Source organism: Triturus cristatus, chromosome 2_2, assembly GCF_964204655.1.
Source record: "Triturus cristatus chromosome 2_2, aTriCri1.1, whole genome shotgun sequence".
Lineage (NCBI taxonomy): Eukaryota > Metazoa > Chordata > Amphibia > Caudata > Salamandridae > Triturus > Triturus cristatus.
The window spans coordinates 90,277,027-90,300,270 of NC_140582.1; the positions used below are offsets into that span (position 1 = coordinate 90,277,027).

The 23,244-nt window shown below is 47.9% G+C and overlaps 1 protein-coding gene across 1 annotated transcript in view; it reads right to left on the reverse strand.

The window, feature by feature from the left end:
- Positions 1–8,633: 8,633 nt before the first annotated feature.
- LOC146861918 (uncharacterized) overlaps positions 8,634–23,244 on the reverse strand; it is a 53,466-nt gene continuing 38,855 nt past the window's right edge. Inside the window, exon 2 of the mRNA XM_085643045.1 lies at positions 8,634–8,662. Within this exon, the coding sequence (XP_085499171.1) occupies positions 8,634–8,662 (29 nt within the window). The remainder of the gene's footprint in view (positions 8,663–23,244) is intronic.

The following is a 23,244-nucleotide window of genomic DNA, read 5'->3' on the forward strand; positions in this document are numbered from 1 at the left end:
TTCCTCCTCAATCCTTTGGGTCCCTGGGGGCCAACTAGCCCACCAGGTACCTCCAGTATGCGCCAATAGGCTGCGTTGCAGACAGGTGTTCAGAGGCCACGCCCCTTTTTACAACACTCTGCAACTCAGCTCCGTGGCGCCTACTGGAGGTACCTGGTGGGCTAGTTAGCCCCCAGGGACCCCCAGTATTCAAGGGGAATTTGTTGCCCCTTTGCAAACGCGCCAGGGGGCGCATTTGCAGAGTGGTGCATTGAGGGGGCGTGGCCTCCGTACGCGATCCCGTTTTTTTTTTTTTAAGAAGGGGGGCTGTGCAGCCCCCCTTTTTCTAATTTTTTGGCCCTGGGGACCCCATCCCTCAGGGCCTGCCCCAAATTTTTTTTTTTTTTTAAATGTAAAAATCGGGAAGGGGACCTCGTGGCCCCCCTCCCGAGGCCATAATCTGCCCCGGGGACCCCATCCCCCGGGGCATGGGCCTTTTTTTATTATTTTTTTTATTTGGAGGGGGGCTGCCTTGTCCACCTCTTGTGGCCACTGATGGCCCCGGGGACCCCATCCCCCGGGGCTAGCCCTTTTTATAAAAAATTCATTTTGGGGAGGTGTGCCGCGTGGCCCCCCTCCCGGGCCACTTATGGCCCCGTGGACCCCCTCCCCGGGGCTGGCCCACTCCATTGGGGACCATGGGGGGTCCCCAATCCCCCCATGGTCCCAGCCGGCTCTCGCATCCTGCGGGAGCCGGCATTGCTTTTCCACATGGGGAGCAGCTAACATGCTGCTCCCCACGTTAAAAAGCAATCTGCTTTGCTATTTGGAAGAGAGAGCAGGTTTCCTGCTCTCTCTTCCAAATAGCAGAACAGTTTGCAATGACAGGATGGGAGCCGCGAGGCTCCCGCCCTGTCATTGCAAACAGCAGTGTCCCAGGGGTGGGCACCCCGGGAAACTGCAGGAGCCGGCCCTGGGGGGTGGCGGTCCCCAGGGCCATCAAGGGCTCCAGGAGGGGGGCCGCGCGGCCCACCCCCATCATTTGAAAAGCCCCAGGGGGTGGTGGTCCCCTGGGCTTGGGGGTCCATAACGGACCCCCAAATTAAAAATGTAGTGCCCCGGGGAGGTGACGATCCCCGGGGCGTGTGGTGGGGGCTCAAGCCCCCCACACAGGTTTTTTTATTTAAAAAAAAGCTCCGGGGAGCGGCGGTCCTTGTGGCTGGGGGGGGCTATGAGCCCCCCGCGCAATTTATAATAAAGCCCCGTTTGGGCCCCCAACTTAAACTATGTTATTGCCCCCGGGATTTGGCCCCCCGGGGGCTAATAAGTAATATAGCGCGGGCTCGTTTTTTTTTCATCGGCAAGATCCGCCCACCCTGCGCGCATTTTGCCGATTTAAATTTTTTTTTTTTAGGGGGCCCTAGGGTCCTTGTGGGACCCCCTGAGCAGGCCTAGGGGGTCAGGGTGTTTCTACCCTGCCCCCTTTTCGCATTTTGCGCGTTTGTTTTTTAGGTTTCTTGTGCCTCGGTTCTACCAAGGCACAAGATGGCTGCCAACACTTCCTGATTTGGAGTGTTGACAGACAATTAGAATACAGCTCATGCACGGCAGGGTGCGCGCTGGGTGCTCTTACGGTACGCGGATCCTCCGAGGCCATAGATATATATGTACTTTTAATTGTGATTTTCTCAGGAACTACTGAACGGATTTACACCATTTAAGCAAAAGGCACAAGTCTGAACTGAGGACTTCCTCTTTACCAAATTTGGCATAATTCCGTTCAGCAGTTCGGGCTGTAGCTGCGGCTAAAGGTCCTATGGAAAATTGCGTGGGGGAAACACGTTTTGAGACCCCCCTTTTTCTCGGCCCCCACTACATGAATCATCCCGAGACTTTCAGGATAGGAGCGGACCGGAGCTGGCCAAAAGTTTTGAAACTTTCGCGATGATTCGTCTATTGGCGCCAAAGTTATTGGGAATAGAATGTTGCGCATTTCCTATGGAAAATAGGTCCTAACTATATCTACCTACTGGCGACCGCCAGTAGGTAATATATATATATATATATATAGATAGATAAATATATATATATAGTATATTATACATAAAACAAAAACAAAACGGCCTGAATCTTAAATACTGTGCCTTTTATGCCATTACTAAGATAGTACTCATTACCCTGAATAATGCAAGAATCAAAAGGACATACATCATAACATCAGTAAATACTTAGGACATGAAATGCAACAGATTATGAAAAAGCACATGAAGCACCACAGTAGTGCAAGTAATGCAAATTGGTCTACATTTACATTAAAAAGCAACTGGGTGCCTTCCCAGCTATGCAGTGGTGAAGTTTACAAATGAACATGCTACGTAACCTAGCCCTTGATTGGTTGCAGGCCAAAGAAATACCTGCGGGACCACTCGAGGTTTTTAAGTACCACACAGTGCAACTCCAGTGTAGGATTAGGGAAAATCACATATGCACTACCCATAAGACATGTCACAGGCCTTCAACTAAACACTGTGCTTAAGTAGCACTTGAAATCAGCAGGTCACATTTTGCTACCAGCGGGAAACGACACACCCAGAGCAGAGGTGTGGGGTGATCATCTCCCCGCCATGTTGTGGCCAAAAGGTAGGGTTTTTAAAATAGAGAGCGCTGGCAAGCAAATGCACCTCAATGCCGGATCACAGTACCTTTGCGGGAGGACCTCAACCAACTCTGAGTGCGGGCATCAAATACCTGGACTCTGCAGCCCGGCAGCGGCTCTGACTACACTGGAGGGGCCTGCGTCACCAAGTATGCGTGGATGAGGGGAAAGCAGCACTAGAGCTTTGTACAGAGCCTCAGAGATCCCAGCTTGAACTGGTAGTATCTTCCCAGACCTGTCAAGGGGCCTGCGTCACAGGGTCTCGCTGACGGAAAGGTAGGGCATAGGTGGAGTGCCCGAGTTGGTCCCAGCAGTAGGTGCAATTTCCCAGTTCCCAACCAGCAGAGGGTAGTCCCAACGTGCCATTTCCATGATCCCACCACTCACCACTGAACGGTTGCTGCTAGAATGCAGGGTCTGCTCTGCCCTCAGGTGCAGCCACTTCTGAAGTAACAAGGCTCCTGTCGTAGCGGGCACAGGCACACAGCGCATTCTTCCTCGCTGCACAAATGTTGGTGGGAGCCTCCTATGTTGCTCTGGGCAACGTGTCTACTGGACTAGGGTTCCTGAATCAGCAGCACAGCCAGTGAGTTTGCGAGGCACAAAAAATGGGAACGTCGGCCCCAGGAGTAGCTCTCGCATCCCTCTCCACGACGGGCGCTTGCCCCTGAGCAGCGTATAGTGTTGTGTTGCTCCTCATGCCACATGGTGACTAGCTCGCTGATTCTGTCAAAAGCCCTGTGCCAGACTTTGCAAATACCCCACGGCTGAGGAATCTTTTATGACCCTGAGATTTATAACAACAGGGAGCATGCAAAAAAGCTTTTGGAGAGCACTTTGGGTCCTAGTGGGGATGGAACGGGTCCTCAGCAAGGCAAGATCAGCAGGTGATAGGAAAGCTCAGCAAAGCAGGGAAGCAGTCCCTTAGAACAGTCAGTCCAGGTAAAGTGTCAATCCTACAGCACAGCAGTCTTTACTCCAGCAGAATGCTTCCCAAGTCTATGGGTGTACTGTTTCAGCAGTAAAGCAGCTCCTCTGTCAAACTTTAGTTACAGGTCCCAAAAGTGTCCAAGAATATGGGGTCAGAGCTCCTGCACTTATACTTAAAAATGTCCTTGATGAAGGGGTGACTTCAAAAGAAACAATCCCTTTCAACTCAGCCCTGACTCCAGACGTCAGTAGGGGGAAAATTAGCCCCTTGCGTGAAGGCAGAGCACAACCTATATAAATGTAAAGTGTGAACGACCTCTCCTATCCCAGGAAGACCTTAGTATGCAGATGAATGCAGAAGTGACCCCAGTCAAACTCAGCCATTCTGTGTTGTGGCTGTCTGTAAAGTGCGCAGCAAGTGTAGCTGTCACCCAGCCCTAGACGTGCATTGGAGTCAGACTGCATATCACGAAGAGTCATAAGCACAGAGAAATGCCCACTTTCTAAAAGTGGATTTTCTAAAGTAGTAATGTAAAATCCAGCTACACCAGTAAGCAGGTTTTATGACTACCATTCTAAACATAAAAAACATGGCAATGCCACTCCTTTCCGATCAGGAATTACATCTTAAGTATATATAAGAAAATTCTCAATAGCCTATGAAAGGATTAGGGCCTCACAGCAGTGAGAAACAAAATAGGCGGCTTGTCACTACCAGGACCTGCCATACATAAAGGTACATGTCCTACCTTTTACTTACAAAGCACCCTGCCCATAGGGCTACCTAGGGCCTACTTTAGTGGTGACCTATGTGTAATAAAAGGGGAGTTTAAGGCTTAGCAAGTAGTTTACAATGCAGAGTCAAAGTGACAGTAAACTGCGCGCACCGGCCCTGCAGTGGCCGTCCTGGGACAGGTTTGATAGGCTACGTCAGTAGGTGGCACAAGCAGTGCTGCAGGCCCACTAGTAGCATTTAATTTACCTGCCCTGTGTATATGGGATACCACTTTACAAGGGACTTACAAGGAAATCAAATATGCCAAATTGATGTAAATCAATCATACCATGTTTAAAGTAAAGAGAACATGCACTTTAGTACTGATTAGCAGTGGTACATTGCCCAGAGTCCTAAAGCCAACAAAAAGAAGGTCAGAAAAATCGGCAGAGGAAAGTACAAAGGTTAGGGATAACCTTACAAAAAGGGCCAGGTCCAACAGAGGTCAAGAAATAGATATGTATTAATGTGAGAGAGTGAGAAAGACACAGAGAGAAGTTGATAATAGTGAAAAAGTGGTTAGTGGTAGAGAAACAGATGCAGCAAGGAGTAAGATATTAAGAGAGATGAAGGAAAGGAACAGAGGTAGAATGGGAGAAAGGGGATGTGGAAAGGTGAGGTTGTGTCTAATGGTGAGAAAAATGGAGAGGTTAGGTAGTAAGAGAGAGCAGTGAGGTAGAGAAAAGTGAGGTATTGAGGGAAACATGAGTTAGAGAGAGAAATGAGATGGAGAAATGAGGGGAGTGGTGAGTTAGAGAAAGAGCTGGGAGAAGTACAGAGGTAAAGTAGTAGAGACAATCTAGCCTCCCAAGAAAAGGATGTATCTATGGGAGGATTCATATCAGCCCTTAAACGGCTAGCACGTTACTGTATGTTTGACTCCTTCACGACTGCAGATGCTCTCCACCTACACATAATTGAAGGGTGTCAATCTGAATCCCTACACAGACGCTTCCTAAAGAAGAGCTACTCCTTAGATGAAATTGAAGAAATGACGAGAGTCAATGATCAGGCAGAAGTATATGCAAAACGAATGGAAGCTGGAAAGGGTGAAAAACGGGAACAAGCTTTCCATATTTAATCTCATCACATAGAGCATCACTCCTCTGTAGGTCAAAGACCGTCCAAGTCCAAGGAATATTCTCACAGACCAAGTCGTCATCGCAGTCCGGACCGGAATGACAAGGGACAGGAGCGACAGCGCAAATGTTATCGCTGCTGTCAAGACTTCCCTCACACTGAGACTTGTCCTTCATTAGGTAAGAAGTGTTGGGGATGTGGCAAAGAAAATCACTTTGAAAATGCAATGCAAACACTACAGCTCTCGACACCACGCTAAAGCAATACTAGATTGTAGAGATACTTCCTCCAGCTCGTCACGTTCGAGTCTCTATTCTCACTTCTCCCGCAGATCGCGATGATCAGAATCTCGGGAGTCAAAGTCTCTCACACCGGTTTGGCAAGACAGTGAGGAATACATCTGCGTGGTCGCAGACCCGGACAGGCTCAAGAAATATCCAAGGCTGCACCTCCAAATGGGTGAGCACTTAGCCAAGTTTGTACTGGACAGGGGGGCATCTCTCAATTATATCTCAGTTGCAGAATACAACAAAATGGATCCACGACCACCCCTGAATAAAGCCGCGGTGCGAGTATACACATGAATGTCGAAGGAGCCTCTTCCATGCTTAGGACAATTTCAGACCTCCCTCACATACAAAGATAAAACTATTTCAGCTCGCATTCACGTCATCGAAGAGCCTGAAGCTGACTCCCTCCTTAGTTTGCTCACAGCGGAATGACTCCAACTGGTGGAGATATTATACCGAGTGGATGATGAATCTGACATAGTCCACAAGTTTGCGAAATTGTTTACAGGATTCGGAAAAATGACCAACTTTCAAGTAAGTCTGCATATCAATGAACGGGTGACACCTATTGCTCAATACCACAGGAAAATACCATTTCATCTTCAACAGTCGGTGGTTAAAGAGCTGCAGGATCTTCTTCGGGCAGACATCATTGAAAGAACTTCTGGTCCCACTCCCTGGGTATCTCCAGTAGTTATAGCACCAAAGAAAGGATCAGAAGGCAAAGTCCGCCTATGTGTTGACATGAGAGTGCCCAATACTGCCATTGAAAGGGAAAGACACCCTGGACCTCATATCAGTGATATGATCACGACCTTGAATGGTGCACAAATATTTTCCAAACTGGATCTTAACAAGGGCTATCACCAGCTCAAATTGCACGAAAGGTCACGATACATTACTACATTTTCGACTTATCGAGGTCTATTCAGGTACAAACAACTCAGTTTTGGAGTCTCTTCTGACGCTGAGATCTTCCAGGAGGCAATCAGAAGAGTTATTCATCACATTCCTAACACTCTTAATTATAGTGACATCCTCATGTTTGGAGCAACTGTAAAGGAACACAATAAATCACTGGATCGAGTATGTCATGCATTACTGGAAGCAAATCTAACACTCAACAAAGATAAATGGGAGTTTCACAAATCCACTTTGAAGTTTTATAGACACACCTTCTCGGGCACAGGAATGAGACCAGATTCTGAAAAAATTGCAGCGCTGAACGACACCCCTCGCCCTCGAAATGCTGGAGATGTACGGTCATTTCTAGGAATGGGCAGCTACTGCGCACGGTATATTATGGGCTATGCCACCATCAGCTATCCACTGAGGAAACTGACCAAACAAGGTCACACATTCCAATGGACCGCCAGCTGCAATCAAGCATTCCACTCGATAAAAACAGCTGTTGAATCGGCCAAAAATATGGCGTACTTCAACACTCGTCGGAAGAAGGATATCACAGTGAATGCCAGTATTGTGGGACTGAGAGTCATATTGGCTCAGTATGACAAGGGAAGTGACCAACGCCACATAGTGGCTTATGCCAGCCACAGCCTGACGGACATCGAACAAGCATACTCCCAGCCGGAGAAAGAAAGTCTTGCAGTAGTTTGGGCCTGTGAGCACTTTCACATCTTCTTCTATGGGAAACACTTCACACTCATCATGGACCACCAAGCTCAGAAAACCATATTTGGAAACCCCCGAACCACAATGACACCAAGAATATAGGGCTGGGGAATTTGTCTTCAATAACATACAAACACTATCATCCACAAACCTGGAAAAGCAGCCAATCCAGCAGAATACATGTCACGACATCCCAAGAAGTCATCAAGCTCGAATCCGTCGCTGGCGGAGGAATATATACACTTTGTTGTGGCTCAAGCAACACCACCTGTAGTTCCTCTGGAAGTCATCATTGAAGCCACAGCCGGCGATGCCACTTTACAGGATGCGAAACATCGCATTCAGATAAACAGTTGGAGACACCTAGAAGAGCTCGAACACAAGAATAAGCTTGATAGCCATGAGCTAGCTTCTTTCCGACATGTGAAAGAGAAACTGTCCATTGCCAAAGATGCCTTTTGTTAAGAGATAAAAGGATTGTCATCCCAAAGCAACTGCATCAAGGCATTGCCAATTTAGCACACAAAGGACACAGAGGCATCGATTCATAGCCATGAAGAGAGCACTGAGGGAACGGGTCTGGTTCCCTTCTCTTGATTAGATGGTCGAAGTCACCTTGAAAGACTGCTCTCAGTGTCAGTTGGTCAGTAGAGAGGAACCACCTGCACCTCTACAAATGTCAGAACTACTGGAGGGTGTGTGGCAACATGTTGCAGTAGACTTTTTTGGTCCCATACAATCTGGCAAATACATCCTCGTCATAATGGATGAGTACTCCTGCCTTCCCATTGCTCACCTCGTATCATCAACCAGAGCAGCCACCACCATACCAGTGCTGGATGAGGTATTTGCAGCTTGGAGAATTCCCAAGGTGGTCAAGACAGACAATGGCCCTCCATTTAATGGACAGGAATTTGCTGCATTTGCAACTCATCTCAGTTTTCGACATTGGAAGATCACTCCCCTGTGGCCACAGGCCAATGGTATGGTCGAAAGATTTATGGCTACTCTGAAGAAGGCCATACAGCAAGAGGAATTCTCCAAGCGAGACATTCAAACAGCACTGAACGAGGTGTTAAGAGCGTATCGAACCACACCCCACAGCACTACAGACAGATGTCCAGCAACTTTGATGCTGGGCCGCACAGTGCACACGAGAATACCGAATTGGGAAGACTCCATTTGTTGTAGGAGTCAAGATCCAAAACATGGGGAGTTAGCAGCAATAAACTGAGCTAGAAAAGCCAAGATCAAAGAATATGCGGACAGTCGTCGGAGAGCCAAACCATTATCCATCAAAGTGGACTGGGTATTTATCTGACAAGAACAACAAAGGAAATCTGACAGTTGCTATCACGCTCATCCTCTGCTGGTAACGAAACAAAAAGGGACTATGATCACGGCTGCTTCAGATGACAAGAGGATAACAAGAAATGTTGCACATTTTCATAGATGTTAGCCAGTCACAAGAGAGACATTAGAAGTACCAGAAGGTACAGCAAAAGAGGACACTCATGTGACAGGAAGTGAGCACATGTCTCCTTTTCTTTTAGCTGAAAGTGAAAGACCCGCTCAAGATGCTGCCTGCTGGCCACAGCATATTCATCGGAGGCCTACACGTCTAATTGAAGAACTGTAACTATGTTCTTTTTTTTTCCTTAGTTGCCTTGTTTTATTGTTTGTTGATATCAGTTAAAATTGTGTAAGGAGAGGGGTGGTGTAGTATTGTGGTAGATGTAGAGCCACGGGCGTTAGGACCTGGGACTGGAACCTGGGAGGTGGAAAAAGGAAAGAGTGGAAACGGAAAGGGAGGAGTCAGATAGGGGCAGGAGGTTCATGGAGGAAGAAATGATTAAGAAGGATCTCGAATAAAGATACAAGAACATACTGCTCAGTAAGTTCTCGTTATTTGAACATATTCATCCAATCCACTGTGCACAGCCTTTATCCATTCACAACTTGCGGTTGATATAGACCCAACCGCTGCTGATGGCCAACCCACCACAGCTTGCTGCCACTTCTTCTGCTTGTCCTCCGTTTTCCATCTGCATGCCCCTGCCCTCACCTCCTGCCCTTTGTGGTCAGCTTGCTACCTCTTCCCCCATCTTGCCTGACCTTTGTGTTCTGTATACATGCCCTGGCTCTCCTACCTGGCCTCCGTGGTCAGCTTGCTTTCCTTAGTTGCCTTGTTCTATTGTTTGTTGATATCAGTTCAAATTGTGTAAGGAGAGGGGAGGTGTAGTATCGTGGCAGATGTAGAGCCACGGGCGTTAGGACCTGGGACGGGAACATGGGAGGCGAAAAAAGGAAAGAGTGGAAACGGAAAGGGAGGAGTCAGATAGGGGCAGGAGGTTCATGGAGGAAGGAATGATTAAGAAGGATCTCGAATAAAGATACAAGAACATACTGCTACGTGCCCTTGTCGTCTGTACCAGGCAAGGGACACGACAAACATCTATTTAACCTACATTTTTTTCAGTATGTTCTTCGTTTTTTTAACATATTCAACCAACACCTCCACTGTGCACAGCCTTTATCCATTCACAACCTGCAGTTGGTATGGACCCAACCGCTGCTGATGGCCAACTCACCACAGCTTGCTGCCACTTCTCCTCCTTGTCCTCCGTTCTCCATCTGCATGCCCCTGCCCTCACCTCCTGTCCTTTGTGGTTAGCTTACTACCTCCATCTTTCCTCACCTTTGTGTTCTGTATACATGCCATGGGCCTCCTACCTGCCCTCCGTGGTCAGCTTGCTACCCTTTACTCCGTTGCCACTGCCATCCATTCTCCATGCTCGTGCTACTGCCCCCTCTTGCCTGCCCACCATGGCCCATTGTGCTGCCCCTGCCTATGCCGGCCTGCTCTCTGTGGTCAGCTGCTCCCCACCTCTTGTCCTCTGTTCTCCATGTGCATGCCCAGGGCCCTTCCCCCTACCCTCCAAGTTCCATTGTGCTGACCCTTCCCATGCAGGCATGCTCACTGTGTCAGGTTGCTGCCCCTTCTCCTCTTCTGCATGCCCTCCATTCACTATTTGTGTGCCATTGCCCCAACTTGTCAGCCTTCTCTGGACAGCGTACTGCCCCTGCCAACCTGCCCTACATGGCCAGCTTGTTGCCTCTGCTTCTGCCCTCATCAGCCCTGCTCATCATTTTCCGTGTGCGGGCCCTCTCCTCCAGACCTTAACCATGCAGGTCTTTCCTCTATGACCGCTGGCTGCTCTTGCTCTACTCCTCACTGCCTACCATTGTCCAAGTCTGTCCCTGCCCCCTCCCTTCTGCCCTGTGTTGTCTTTTGTGCTGCCGCAGCCCATCACACTTGCTCTCCTTGCTTAGCATGCTGCTCCTACCCACCTCCTCTGTGCCTTCCCTTCTGCCCTGCGTGGTTCAATGTGCTGCCACTGGCCCTTTCGCCAGCCCTGCGCAGTGTGTTGTGCTGCCACTGCCCCCAACACCTGCCAAGCATTGTAAACTTGCAGTCCCTGTCCCTGCGCCTTCCCCCCACTTACCATCAGCTGAGTCCATGTCCCTATTCCTTCCCTCCTGACTTCCATGGTCTGTTGTGCTACATCTGCCCCTCCCCACTTGACCTGCATGATCTGTCATGCTGCTACTGTCTCTTATGACTGCCCAGCGTTGTCAGCTTGCTGTCCCTGCTCACTTCGTCCTGTCCCTGTTGTCTGAGTCCAGCCCATACTCCGTCCCTTCTGCCCTCCATGGACCATTTTGCATTCCCCAGCCCCTCCCACATTCCCCTTTATTATCTATGTAACTGCCTCTGCCCCTCCCTCATGTCCTCCATAATCGATTGAGCTGCCTCTGCGCCGCCTGCCTGCCCTGCATGGTCTATTGTATTGCCACTGCCCCTCCGACCTGCCCTGCATGGTGAGCTTGTTGCCACATCCACCCTCCCCCTACCCTCCATTCTCTAAGTCTGTGCCCCTCACCCTTTCTCCTGCCCTCTATAGTCTATTAATGTGCCCCTGCCCCCTCCCTCCTACCCTGCATGGTCTGATGTGCCGCTACAGCCCCCGTATTCCTTTCCTGCGTGGTCAGTCTGACCCTCTCCCCCTCCCCTCTGTTGTCTGTGTGCATGCTCCTGACCCCTCCCTCTTGCCCTCCATGGTCCGATGTGCTGCCACTGCCTCCCGCCTGCCCTCTGTGGTTTATTGTGCCGACACCACCACTGCCGCCGGCTCTACTTGGTCAGCTTTCTGCCTGTGAGACCTCCCTCCCACCCTCCATTGTCCGAGTCTGTTCCCCTTCCCCCCTACCCTTTATATTCCATTGTGCTGTCACTGGCCCTCCCTCCTGCCCTTCATGGTTTGTTATGCTCCCACAACCTCTCTCCCCTGTATTACTGCCCCTGCACGTCTTCCCCTACCCTCAATGCATACATGCCCGCATTCTGAAATTAGAAAAAGGGATATTTCAATCAAGCTCATTTAGTTGTCTCTCGCCTAAAATCTCCTCCACTTCACGGTAAGTAAATGGGAAAAATCAATTCCCCTGATTTTTTTTTTTTTAATTCCCACTTACCAACTTCAAGATACTGGCATTTATGAGATTTTGAAAAGAAAATGGGGGGTGGGCTGCATTTTCCCCAAAGACTTTATTCAATGCAGAGGCAATTTCAGGGAGGTGATTGCTAAAATAAAGCAGTTTTTGGCTTTAAAAAATTGGGACTCCCCCACCTGAATCTGGTCTGTTGGCATGTATGCCTCCAGGGTCCCTTGTTTTGCCACTGCCCTTCCATCTTCCCTGTGTGGTCAGCTTGCTGGCTTTGCCCCTGAACCCTCACCACTGCCCTCTGTTGTCTGTGTCCATGATCCTACCTCCTCCATCCCTACTATGTCCTACTGAACAACTAGACTGTGAACATTCAGTATATATAATAAAAGTTTGGCACACCTGCAGTAATCTCGATGTAATCAAAACTGTAAAACCTAAAGAATTTCCTTTAGCCCCAAGATACCCTTGGGTGAACGTACGTCTTACAAATATACATGTTATGTAGAAATGGACAAAATATATTTTTTTCTTCTAGAAATTATGGTTAGTGCTCTAGAAGACTAAAATGAAGACACATTTTCAGAGTTCCCCAAAAGCCACAAAGGGCTTTTAACCTTGTTGCTATTTTTATGTTTTTTACCTAATTTATCACTTGATTATTTGTTGCACAAGTTACTTAAGCATTTTGCACACTTCTATCATTGGGCAATATTTGGGGTGGTAGTTGGGCTACATCTGGGGTCTTTATTTTCTCAGTTGACCATCATGGGAGACCTGTTTGTCCCTGATACAGAAAGTCACACACCCTCTCAAATAACATATGTTAAAAACAGCATCACTCATTACAAGTTTAGAAAGAATATTGATTTAAGTTATGAAGTAGCCTACTATATGTCTTTAAGTCTCAGAAATATTTACAAAACACTTTCACTCACTGGATGATTCCATCAGTGATGTCATTTGAGATGTCATCAGAGATGTCATCAGAAAAGTCATGAGTGATGTAACTTACCGTGTCATGAGGCATAGCACTTCTTACAACGCATGCGTTTTCTATGCATGCCATTACAACGCAAGTCTTTACAATGACGCGTTGTGACATTGCATGCAATTACAATGCAAGTTGTTACAACGAATTGATGTAGGGGGGTGCTGGAGTTTGGAATAGTATAATTTTCTATTCCAACTCCAGTGTGTGCAACAGTAGGGAAGGTGTTGAATTGAAAATCCAACAAATCCAACACCTTCTGCCTCCTACAGCAAGTCGTTGTAATGACTTGCATTGTAATGGCATGCGATGTAACAACGTGTCGATGTAACGACTTATGTTGTATTGGCATGCGATGTATCACATGCGTTGTAAACGATGTTTCCCGTCATGAGTGATGTAATATATGAGGTCATAAGCAGGGCATTGCAGGGCATAAGTTATAGTTAGCTCAGGTAACTATAACTGCTGAATGTCACTGGTTTTGTACGAGTTAAATCTGAGCATAACTATAACGTCCCTGTAACCTTCGTTTTTTTCAGTGAATTTCTAAGGTTTTTTTAATTCTATTTCCAAACTATAACGTCCCTGTAAACTTTGGCTTTTTTCAGAGAATTTCGAAGTTTTTTAAACTTCTTTTTTCCTAACTATAACGTCCCTGCAACCTTTAATTTTTTCAGTGACTTTCTAAGGTTTTTTAAAAATTTTATTTCCTAACTATAACAATCCTGTAACCTTTGGTTGTTTTTTTCAGTGAATATCCAAGGTTTTTCAAATTGAAATTGTAAAATATTATTTCCTTCTAATGTTTACTTTTTTAGTGAATTTGTAGTTTTTTTTATACTAAGTGTATTACAATGTTTTTCTTAAGTTCTTTTTATACTGTAGATATTCTTTTTTTACAACTAAACTTTTTATGCATTTTAAAATATACAAATCACATATATACCTAATATGAAGTAAAACAAGTTTTGTTAATGTAATTAAACAATTTTTCTCAAAAATATTTTTGAGATATTGTAGTACCTTCACAGGTCCGTAAATATAGACGGGTTGCAATGGTTTTTACTCCTGTTCACGATTGGAATGAATCCGCAAGTCTGAATGCGCGGATTCGACAAAGATTTTACAAACTACTGCGCATATGTACAGCCCTCCATTGTCATTAATAACAACAGTGTGAACATATAAGTATATATAAACCACCTTCTGTCTGTTTTTAAAAAAAAATAACCCATGTTACCAGTTTTGTGAATCCATGAATTTGCAGGCAGATTTGCGAATTCACCCGAAAACAATCCCAAATCATTCCTTCTCATTGTATACATTAGGACCTCACCCTTCCACATGGGAGACCCTACCCAAAAGCAGATACTTTTCTAGTAAGGTCACTTGAAGGAGGATTGAGAACCAGCAGCGTTTAGACAATGGCTGAAGCTACACTGTCCGTCCAAGATGAGGATTCAAAACTTTTGAGGATGAAGAAGAAGACACACCACCTAGCAGAAAAGAGAGGGATGTGTGAAAGCACTTTACTATACCTTCTGTGGAAAAGAATGTATCAGCAAAATATGTCAAGTGCACAATTTGTGGCAAGCAGTTATCCAGAGGCACTGCAAAGAAGTATTCACATGGGACTACATCTATGTGGAAGCACTGAAAAACAATGTATGAGAGGATCTACAACCAGATGATGCAAGAGAAATCAGGTGCATCTGGACGTTCTACCTGTACAACAGCCTTGGGAGCATTAGCGGCAAACACTGATAGCGAGTGGCGGGGTGGGGCTAGCAGCCGCTCTCCCACACGTCGTCTCAGTCTCACTTTTCCAGGCCTAAACAGGAAGCAGGCAGGCTCCCTCCCCTAAGCCAGTTACAACGCTGCAATGCAGCGTTGTTATTGGTCTAACCGCCGTGGATCGGCACTCCACCAGGGAATGGGGGCCTGGGCATGTTCTCCACACATGCTGTAATGCAGCCTGCATGGAGAACATGCTAAGTGACTGTTTTGGATGGCCCCAGAGGGCCGGCCAAACAGTCAATTCGCACTTGGAGTGGGCATGCCACTGCTCCTCTGTTCTGAGAACAGAGCAGCCTTCCCCACCCCACAAAGTTGTTCAGAAGGAACAAATACAATGATAATAACCTTGAGTCATTATCATTGTATTTGTTCTTTCTTTCACTGCTTTGCAGCAGTAGGGCAACCCTCCTCCCCCTTAGCGGAGGAGCCCCCACTGCTTGGGAAAACCATCTTCATCTGCACTCCTTACAATGCCAACTGCCTATGAGGAATTACGTGATATGGTTATTCACTGCGCAAATTGCCACATGCTAGTCACAAAACAAAATTCTTCTGTGGGCTTCATTCTTGGATACAGTGAAGAAGCATCACTGTTAGTTTTTTTTTGCATCCAAAGACTACATTATGTTTGTTGAAAAGTGAAGCTAGTTGCTTCTTTGCATTCACCATCCTTACCCTTTTTACTAAAAAGGAAGAGAAAAACATTTCTTGTTAGAAGCACCATCTACTCAAACAAAGAGCTAACTCTGTGTTTTTAATGTGTCACTGTATCGGTGTAAGAGTGAGTGTGTCAGTGTGTGCATGAGTGTATGCCTGGGTGTGTTAGTGTATGCATTAGTGATTGACTGTGTGCATTCGTGTATACATTAGTGAGTGACTGGGTGTGTTAATGTATGCCTCAGTATGTGCTTGGGTGTGTTTTTGGATGTATTAATGTTTGGCTGGATATGTCAGTGTCTATATTGCTGTATGCCTGGGTGTGTCAGTGTCTGTATTGGGATGTCTCTGAGTGTGTGAGTGCATGTGTCAGTGTATGCCTGGGTGTTGTATTGGATGTATTAGTGCTTGGATGGGTGTATCAGTGTCTGTATTCTGAGCATTGCCCCTAAACTTGCAAATCTTCTTGCACCTTCTCATCATGGTGACACTTTTTGAGGCGTACTTCCTCCACAACAGCCCATTCTTTCACATCCCTCACCCATCCGTCCACACTGGGGCAATCTTGCCCCCTCCATGTAATTGCAACTCTTCTCTTAGCCAACTGCAACAGCTGATGTATGAACTTAAACTCAATTTTTTGATCCTTATGCCATCGAACATCCCCCAGCAAGCAAACAATCAGGTCGACCGCTATCAGAATCCTCAATACAGTAGCCACTCGTGCCACAATGGATGTCCAGAAGGGGTGCACCAGTGGGCAGTACCACACTAGGTTAAAACAAGTTACCACGTAAGCCTTTCATTTGTGGCAGCCACTGGGTTTACTGCAATCCAATCTATTGAGCAGCACTGCTGTCACATATGTACGAGGTAAGAAATTTAAATACAGTAGCTTGAACCAGGAATTGAAGGAAAGAGACTGGACCAGAGCACAGGACCTGCAGCATTGCGCATCCACCCGGGGAACCCCCAACTCCTCCCCCCAAGCAGTAATGGCAGAAAACGGGGATCGGGCTCTATCGCCTGTTATGGCTTTATAGAGATGCAAAACCAAGTGACAGCCCCCCCAGCTCTAAGAAACCCCCGAAACATGAAAGCTATGTGGACGGGGCCACAGAATATGCAGGCCATATTTCCCTAACAATGGCAGCTATGCTGGCATGCATTAATAATTGTGCATGCCCTAGTCCAAAGGTCTCCTGCGCCACCGCAAATATGCTAAACTTCTCATTGCGGTAAAAGTCACAAAGGGTCTCACAACCACCCCCTGACCAACCAGTAATATTCACTGAGTAAGCAAATGTACGGTACACCAGTGGGTCCCAAAAGTTAAACTCTCAAGCAAAGGGGGCCCTACCCATGCAACTCTAACAGTCCTTTTCCAAAGAGAAGATGTATGCCTAATAAGGTACGAAACAGACACCACATCCCACCCACTGCCCCCGACATCAGTAATTGCGTAGAGATAGAACATGTGTCCCATTGGCTAATAACGATTTCTCCCACTTCTTCCCATCCGACATCCAGAGTGCAGCATGCTGTACCTGGGAGGCCAAATAATACAGTTCCAGGTTTGGGATCGCCAGCCCCCGTCCAGCATGGGCAGAAACAAATAATCTTGCGCTACCCTACTTCTGCCATCTGCCCATATCAGTGTAGTAAGAAGAGAATATAATCTTCAAAAGACCACCTGAGGAAGAGTGCCAAATCAATGTTGCATAGTATACAGGCATCATGGCAAAAACACTATCTTGGCCATTGCCATTTGAACCATTAGGGAGAGAGGGAGGGTATTCCAAAATTGGACAAACACACACAATCCCTCAGCGATCCTGTCTATATATATCGATTACACTTTTGTGGGGTGTGTGCCATCATAATCCCCAAATAACATAACTGTTCTTTTTCCCAGCACAAGGGCAGGCAAAGAGGCTGGCTTCTGTCCCGCCAATACACCCAACGGGAACACCAATGATTTGCCAAATATACGGGGGCCGTAAGATAATAAAAGGGTGTCATCCACATAGAGAAACACCAGATGATTAACATCCCCCACTTAGATCCCCCAGTCTAGCATGGTCTGTCGAATTTGTATTGCCATGGGCTTCAATGCAATGGCAAAGAGAAGAGGAGATAAGGGGCAGCCCTGACGTGTACCCCTACCCCCCACCCACGTGTCAAAACACAATCGACCGACCTTCACCCTGGCCATTTATGTAGTATATAACAAATGCACTCAGGTCTGAAAATGCACACCAAATCTAATTTCCTCCAACACTCTCATAAGGTAGTGCCAGTCCACCGTATCAAAGGCTTTAGCAATTTCAATAGATACCACCGCCAATTCCTCCTCTTTACCCTCCACCTCGTGCAGGACGTGCATCAGCCATTTCAGGTTTATGGTACTATTATGTCCCGGGATAAAACCACACTGATCCTCATCGACCAATTTGGAAATCATGGGGCTCAGCCTAAGGGCCAAAGCCTTACAAAGGACCTTTGTGTCCGTGTTTATCGTTGTTAGCGGATGATAGGTGGATGGATCTGATGTGGCAGCACCGGGCTTCAATACAATAGAAATGTAGCCCTCTCATATAGACGGGGGTGGCATGCCGATGTCACGGGCCTCCTGGTACACCTCAAGCAGCCTCCAAGTGAGGACCGGGGTAAAAGCCTGATCAAAGTTGGCAGATGTCGATCCCCCACCCCCCTCTCCCAGCGGACAGGCATTGGCCGTTTTGACTTCCTCTAGGGTGAGAGCCGCATCCAGTTCTTGGGCCACGATGTCCCCCAACGATGGAATCAGTAGGGCAGCCAAAAAGTAATCAATTTGCTCCTGATCCAGCTGCCGCAGGCTATGATACACCAGCTCCAGGTGCCCCTAAGAGCATCCACTATACTGCTCTGCATATAAACATCTTACCTTAAGATGAAGAATAGAAGAACAGGGTGTTTCTCGGCATAGTATCCAGGCCAAAATCTGCCCAGAACTGTCCCCCTCCCTTTACAATAGCTGGTGATAAGACTTCAGGGTGTAGTTCTCTAGTCTATCTCTTATAGGCGCTACTTGTCACTAGACCTCCATTTCACCTCGATGTCCCTCCATGTCATATGGGGGGGGGGGGGGCTGCTCGATCCCCGCAACAGGCCCTCCTTTTGGATAAGTTCTGCCTTTAATGTCCGCCTCACCTCACATGAGAGGCCCAAACACCACCCCGTATCAAAGCCTCCTTCACCTCCCATTCTGTCACCCGGCTATGAGTAGAAGACCAATTAAGTTGAAAGTATTCTGCAAGGGCACCCACCAGAGTTTTTCCCTCCCTACAGCAACTTGCAATAGCTCGAGCAGAAACCTCTAAGTGAACGGGAGCCTGGGGCCCTTCTCCCATTCAAGTACACATATCAACGGGGTATGATCTGAGAGGTAACAGGACAGATGCGTCACCGCCAAGACTCTAGGACCCAAATGGGTCAGCAGTTGGATACGGTCGAGCCTACTAAAGGTACCATGTGTTAAGGAGTAGCATGTATATTCCTGTGTTGTATGGTGTTATGTCCTCCAAATGTTACAAACCACCAATTGTGTTGTAACCTCCCATCGGGTATATGTCATCTGAGGCTTATGTAGTCAAGGGAGGTGACAACCAAGAGCACCATAGATTATTCAATTAAAATCTCCAACCCACATCAGTCGGAAGTCAAGAGCAGGAGAAGTAACATCCCGTCGAGTTAGGTAGAAGAACTCTTCATCCATAGTAGGCCCATATGAGTTAACAAGGGCGACTTCAACCTCATCTAGCCTGCCCTGAAGCTACCGACCCTCCAAATCTACCTCCATGTAAATCAGTGCACATGGTACCCAATGCCAAACCAAACCTGCACCCCAGTGAGAAGGATGAGTAGTTGATATGGAATATCTGTCCCCTTCATTTCTTTGCCAGCTTTGTAGCCTCAGTGTCTGTAAGGTGGGTTTCTTGTAGGCAGAAGAAGTCAAAACGGTGCCTCTCAATAAGTGATAATACTCTATATCGCTTTTTAGACGATTCCAGGCCTCGCACATTCCAAGAGTGGAGCTTGCACTTTTTTGGGACATTCATCATGTCCTAACAGTAAAAGGCTAGACCGTGTACCCCCATGTCAAGATGGCACTGAAATCATAAAAACATTTTTTTTAAAAACAGTGTACCCCTCCTCAAACCCCGGACAAGCAGTGTTACACAAAAACCACACACATGTCCCAAAAAATCGGAGTGCAAGGACTTGCACCATCACAACCCAAACCCTCACTAAGTAAACCCACAACATGGAGAGATGGCACCCACCACACACATCAGTCAAAAGACAATGTTTAAACAAAATATCGCAATCAAGGTACTACCCCCACAGTTTCATGAATATGTAACTGAACCACATTCTCTCAAGGCAATCCCCCCTCACTTACCCGCAGAGAGGCCAAATCCTTTACACGTAGTCATACAATGCTCACTGAGGAGCCTCCAGACTGACTCCCACAACCAATCACCCATCCTGCTATGAATCACTCATCCAGGAACCACAGCAGACGTGCCACAGAAGAACAACCACCAGTCACACAATCCTCCCAGAGCACATCCACAGCAGCGTGGCCCCTCCAGGAAGACCTCACATTCAGGAACAGCAGCAGCTATCATATCAGTACCCAGTGTCTGGAATAACATCACCAATATGTGAAGAAGCATCAGAGTCCTCGCTGCCTTGGGAGGAGGCACTTCCCCACATCTCTGGCATCTGCAGCTGGTCCCTCTCCTCGTGTCTATGATGCCACTGATCCGGGTCACAACATGGCCTACCATTCACAGACAGAGGCAGGCCCTCGGTTCCGTGTTGATGGCGCCCACACCGCTTACCACTGGCATGGAATTGTTCAGCTTCACTTAAGGTTCTCCCCCGGGGTGCATCTGACATATCCAGCCACAACCAGACATCTTCTAGGCGCTCAAAGAAGTGTGACTATCCTGCCACAATGACACCTACTTTAGTTGGATAAAGGAGCATATACTTGAGGTCGATAGCATGCAGTCATTTCTTAACATCCAGGAATGTTTTGCGATGCCCCTGCAATCTCTGCATGTAATCAGGGTAAATCATAGTGTTTCTATTCTCAAACTGAGGAATCGAGGCTTCTCTGGCAGCTCGCAAGATCGCATCTCTATCTCTGTAATTCAACAGCTGAGCAATGAGTCTCCCTTGGTGGAGAACCCGGAGAAGGAACTGGCTCAAGGGCCCAGTGCACTTTCTAAATGCCAAACATAGTGGACAGCCCCACGAGCCTTAGTACGATCTTCACCCACTGCTCCAGAAAAACCTCTGGGGACTGCCCCTCTGCCTGCTCCAGGTGGCCCAGTAGGCGTAAATTAGTCCTCCTCGAGCGGCCCTCAAAATCCTCAGCTCGGTCCTCAAGGGTGCCAGTGATAGTGGTCAGTCCTGCCACCAGCTGTTAGAGTTGCCGCACCTCAATCTGCAGTGATGCAGTGTTGGACACTGCGTTGTCAACCTTATCTGCTACTTTTCGCAAGCACTTTTATTGACACTCCTGCAATTCGCACCTCCAGGCCTACCCAAGCTCCCAGAGGCACAGTAGACAAAGTTCCCATGGAGGAATCTAGTGATGCCACCCATGAGGATATCCACCCAGGGAATCAAGACAGACTCATCCCCAAGGCAAGTGGCACATAAGGTCCAAAGGGCGTCCAGAAGCGAGAGGCCTTCCCCCAAGCTCCACCTTCTGAATCCTCCACCACAGGGGCAGAGTAGCATCCGGGGCAGTGTGGGAAAGAAATGCAAGCCTCACTGATGTAAGGGATCAGTTATAGAGGAACCTCTAGAGCACTCCCCACAGCCAACACCCCAGAGATTCATTCTTACACCATCAAATAGCCCCACTCTGTCTGGGCACAGTCCAGCGCCGAGCCCGCATCAGGCGCAGGGATCCACCAGACCAGATTCTTCTCAGGCTACAGGTAGAGCTGGTGACTGCAGTTCCTCCTGTTGCACCGGGAAGGGGTCCAGAAATTGGACCCAGTGCAGCACCTCACGAACAGTCCATGCACTGCTACAGTGCCCATGTATTTCCACACGGCCGGCTCCCTGCCGCCGACTAAGATGAAAGCTCCAATTCCGACACTACATCAGCTCCAAGCCCTCCATGCCGGCCCACCACAACCGCCAGTAGATGCCACCTGGCCACGACCGAGACGCATTCCTAGTCACCTCCTAAATGCTGGGTCAACTCCAAATAGCCCCCAATGCACCAAAAGGAGTAGGGGCCCCCGCAGACTGAAGAGTGCAGGTTGCGGACAGGCGGTCCCCCCCAACCTTCCTCACGGTCCTCACTGCTCAGCTGTAACATGGGTCTCAGGAGCCTGGACGGAGCTACCGGCTGTCAATCCGTGCCCTCAAAAGGCCCCCAAAGTGCCAGCTCCTTAGAGCCGCACACAAGCGGGAAAAATCTGCTTCTCCATCAAGACCATGGGAACCAGTGGGTCGCTGAGCTCAGATGCACTGGGTATTGCTCCCCGCAGAGCCAGCAACAAATTTACTGGAAACAATGAAGCCGGGCCAGAAGCACGTAGACCGCGGCTCACTTGGGAGTGGGAGAAGTTACACCCCAAACCAGGGGAGAAGGATAGCAGCAGATCACCGCAGGATGCCGCAGGATTAGTTGATGGGGAGACAAAGCTCCCTAGAAATGCATCCTGTTGGCCATCTTGGCTTGTGACGTCTCCTATAAAAGCCTAAAGGTTGAAGGGACATTATAGTCAGGTATTGTAATTATATAAAAACAAATGTTTAAAAAACAAAAAACACTGAAATTATCATGTTATAGTTTATTGAGCTAACTATAGCATTCGCATATTTATGCATTTTTAAAGCTCCAGTCAGCTGGGAGTGGACTTCATCTTTGCTCTCCCTTAGTGGGAGCTTGGTTCCCTGCCTGTGCCAGTGCGAGCAGGGAAACCAATATGTCCTGGGGGTGGTCACCCCAGGCCATAGTTGGAGCGGCATTGTGGGATGGGATCCCCAGGGCCATTAATGGCTCCAGGAGGGGGGGGGCCCCGGCCCACCTCCGTCTTGAATTTGCGTCAGGGCTGGGGTCTCCAAGGCCAAAATCAGCTCGAGAGGGGACAGTGTACCCCCCTTTTACAACACGGCTGGGCCATGAAGAATGGGGTCCCCGGGGCTGGAATTGGACCGGTCAGGGGGCCACGTGCCACCCTCCCAATTTAACTGAAAGGCCGGGCCCTAGGTGATGAGGTCCCTGGGCCAAAATCGGCCTCGTTAGAGGGGGTTGAGTGTGCCCTCCTCAAAAATATGTAAAATGTAATTCTCCCCGGAACCTGGCCCACACGGGGCTATTAGAAACAAGCACGAGAAACTGCACTTGAATTTGTTTTTTGTAAAAGCCTTTTTGCCCTCTGCAGGGTCCCTGTGGGGCCCCACCACCAGGTCTAGGGGATCAGGGTATTCCTACACAGCCCCTTTATGGTTTTTTTTTTAAAAAATCCTGAGGACTCGGCCGAGTGTGCGTCCCAGTATGGCTGCCACCACTTCCTGGTTGAAGTGGTGGCAGCCAATCAGATCTCATTTTGAGATCTGTCAGATTCGCGGTTCCTCCGCGTCTCTAGACATACATAAATCTTTTTTCTTTAATAAATCCAAAACTACAGAATGGATTTAAACTAAATTACAAAAAGAGATCTCTCTTGACCAAGATCTAATTTTCTGGCAAATATGGTGTAATTCCGGGCAGTGGTTCAGGCTGTGGTCGTATCTAAAATCATTTTGGGAAATTGCATGGGGAAAACGCATTTTGGGACCCCCCTTTTTTCTCGACTCCCCCCCCTCCCCGCTTGGCAAGACACCCTTAAACTTTCCAGACACCAGCTGAAGTGACTGGCGTACT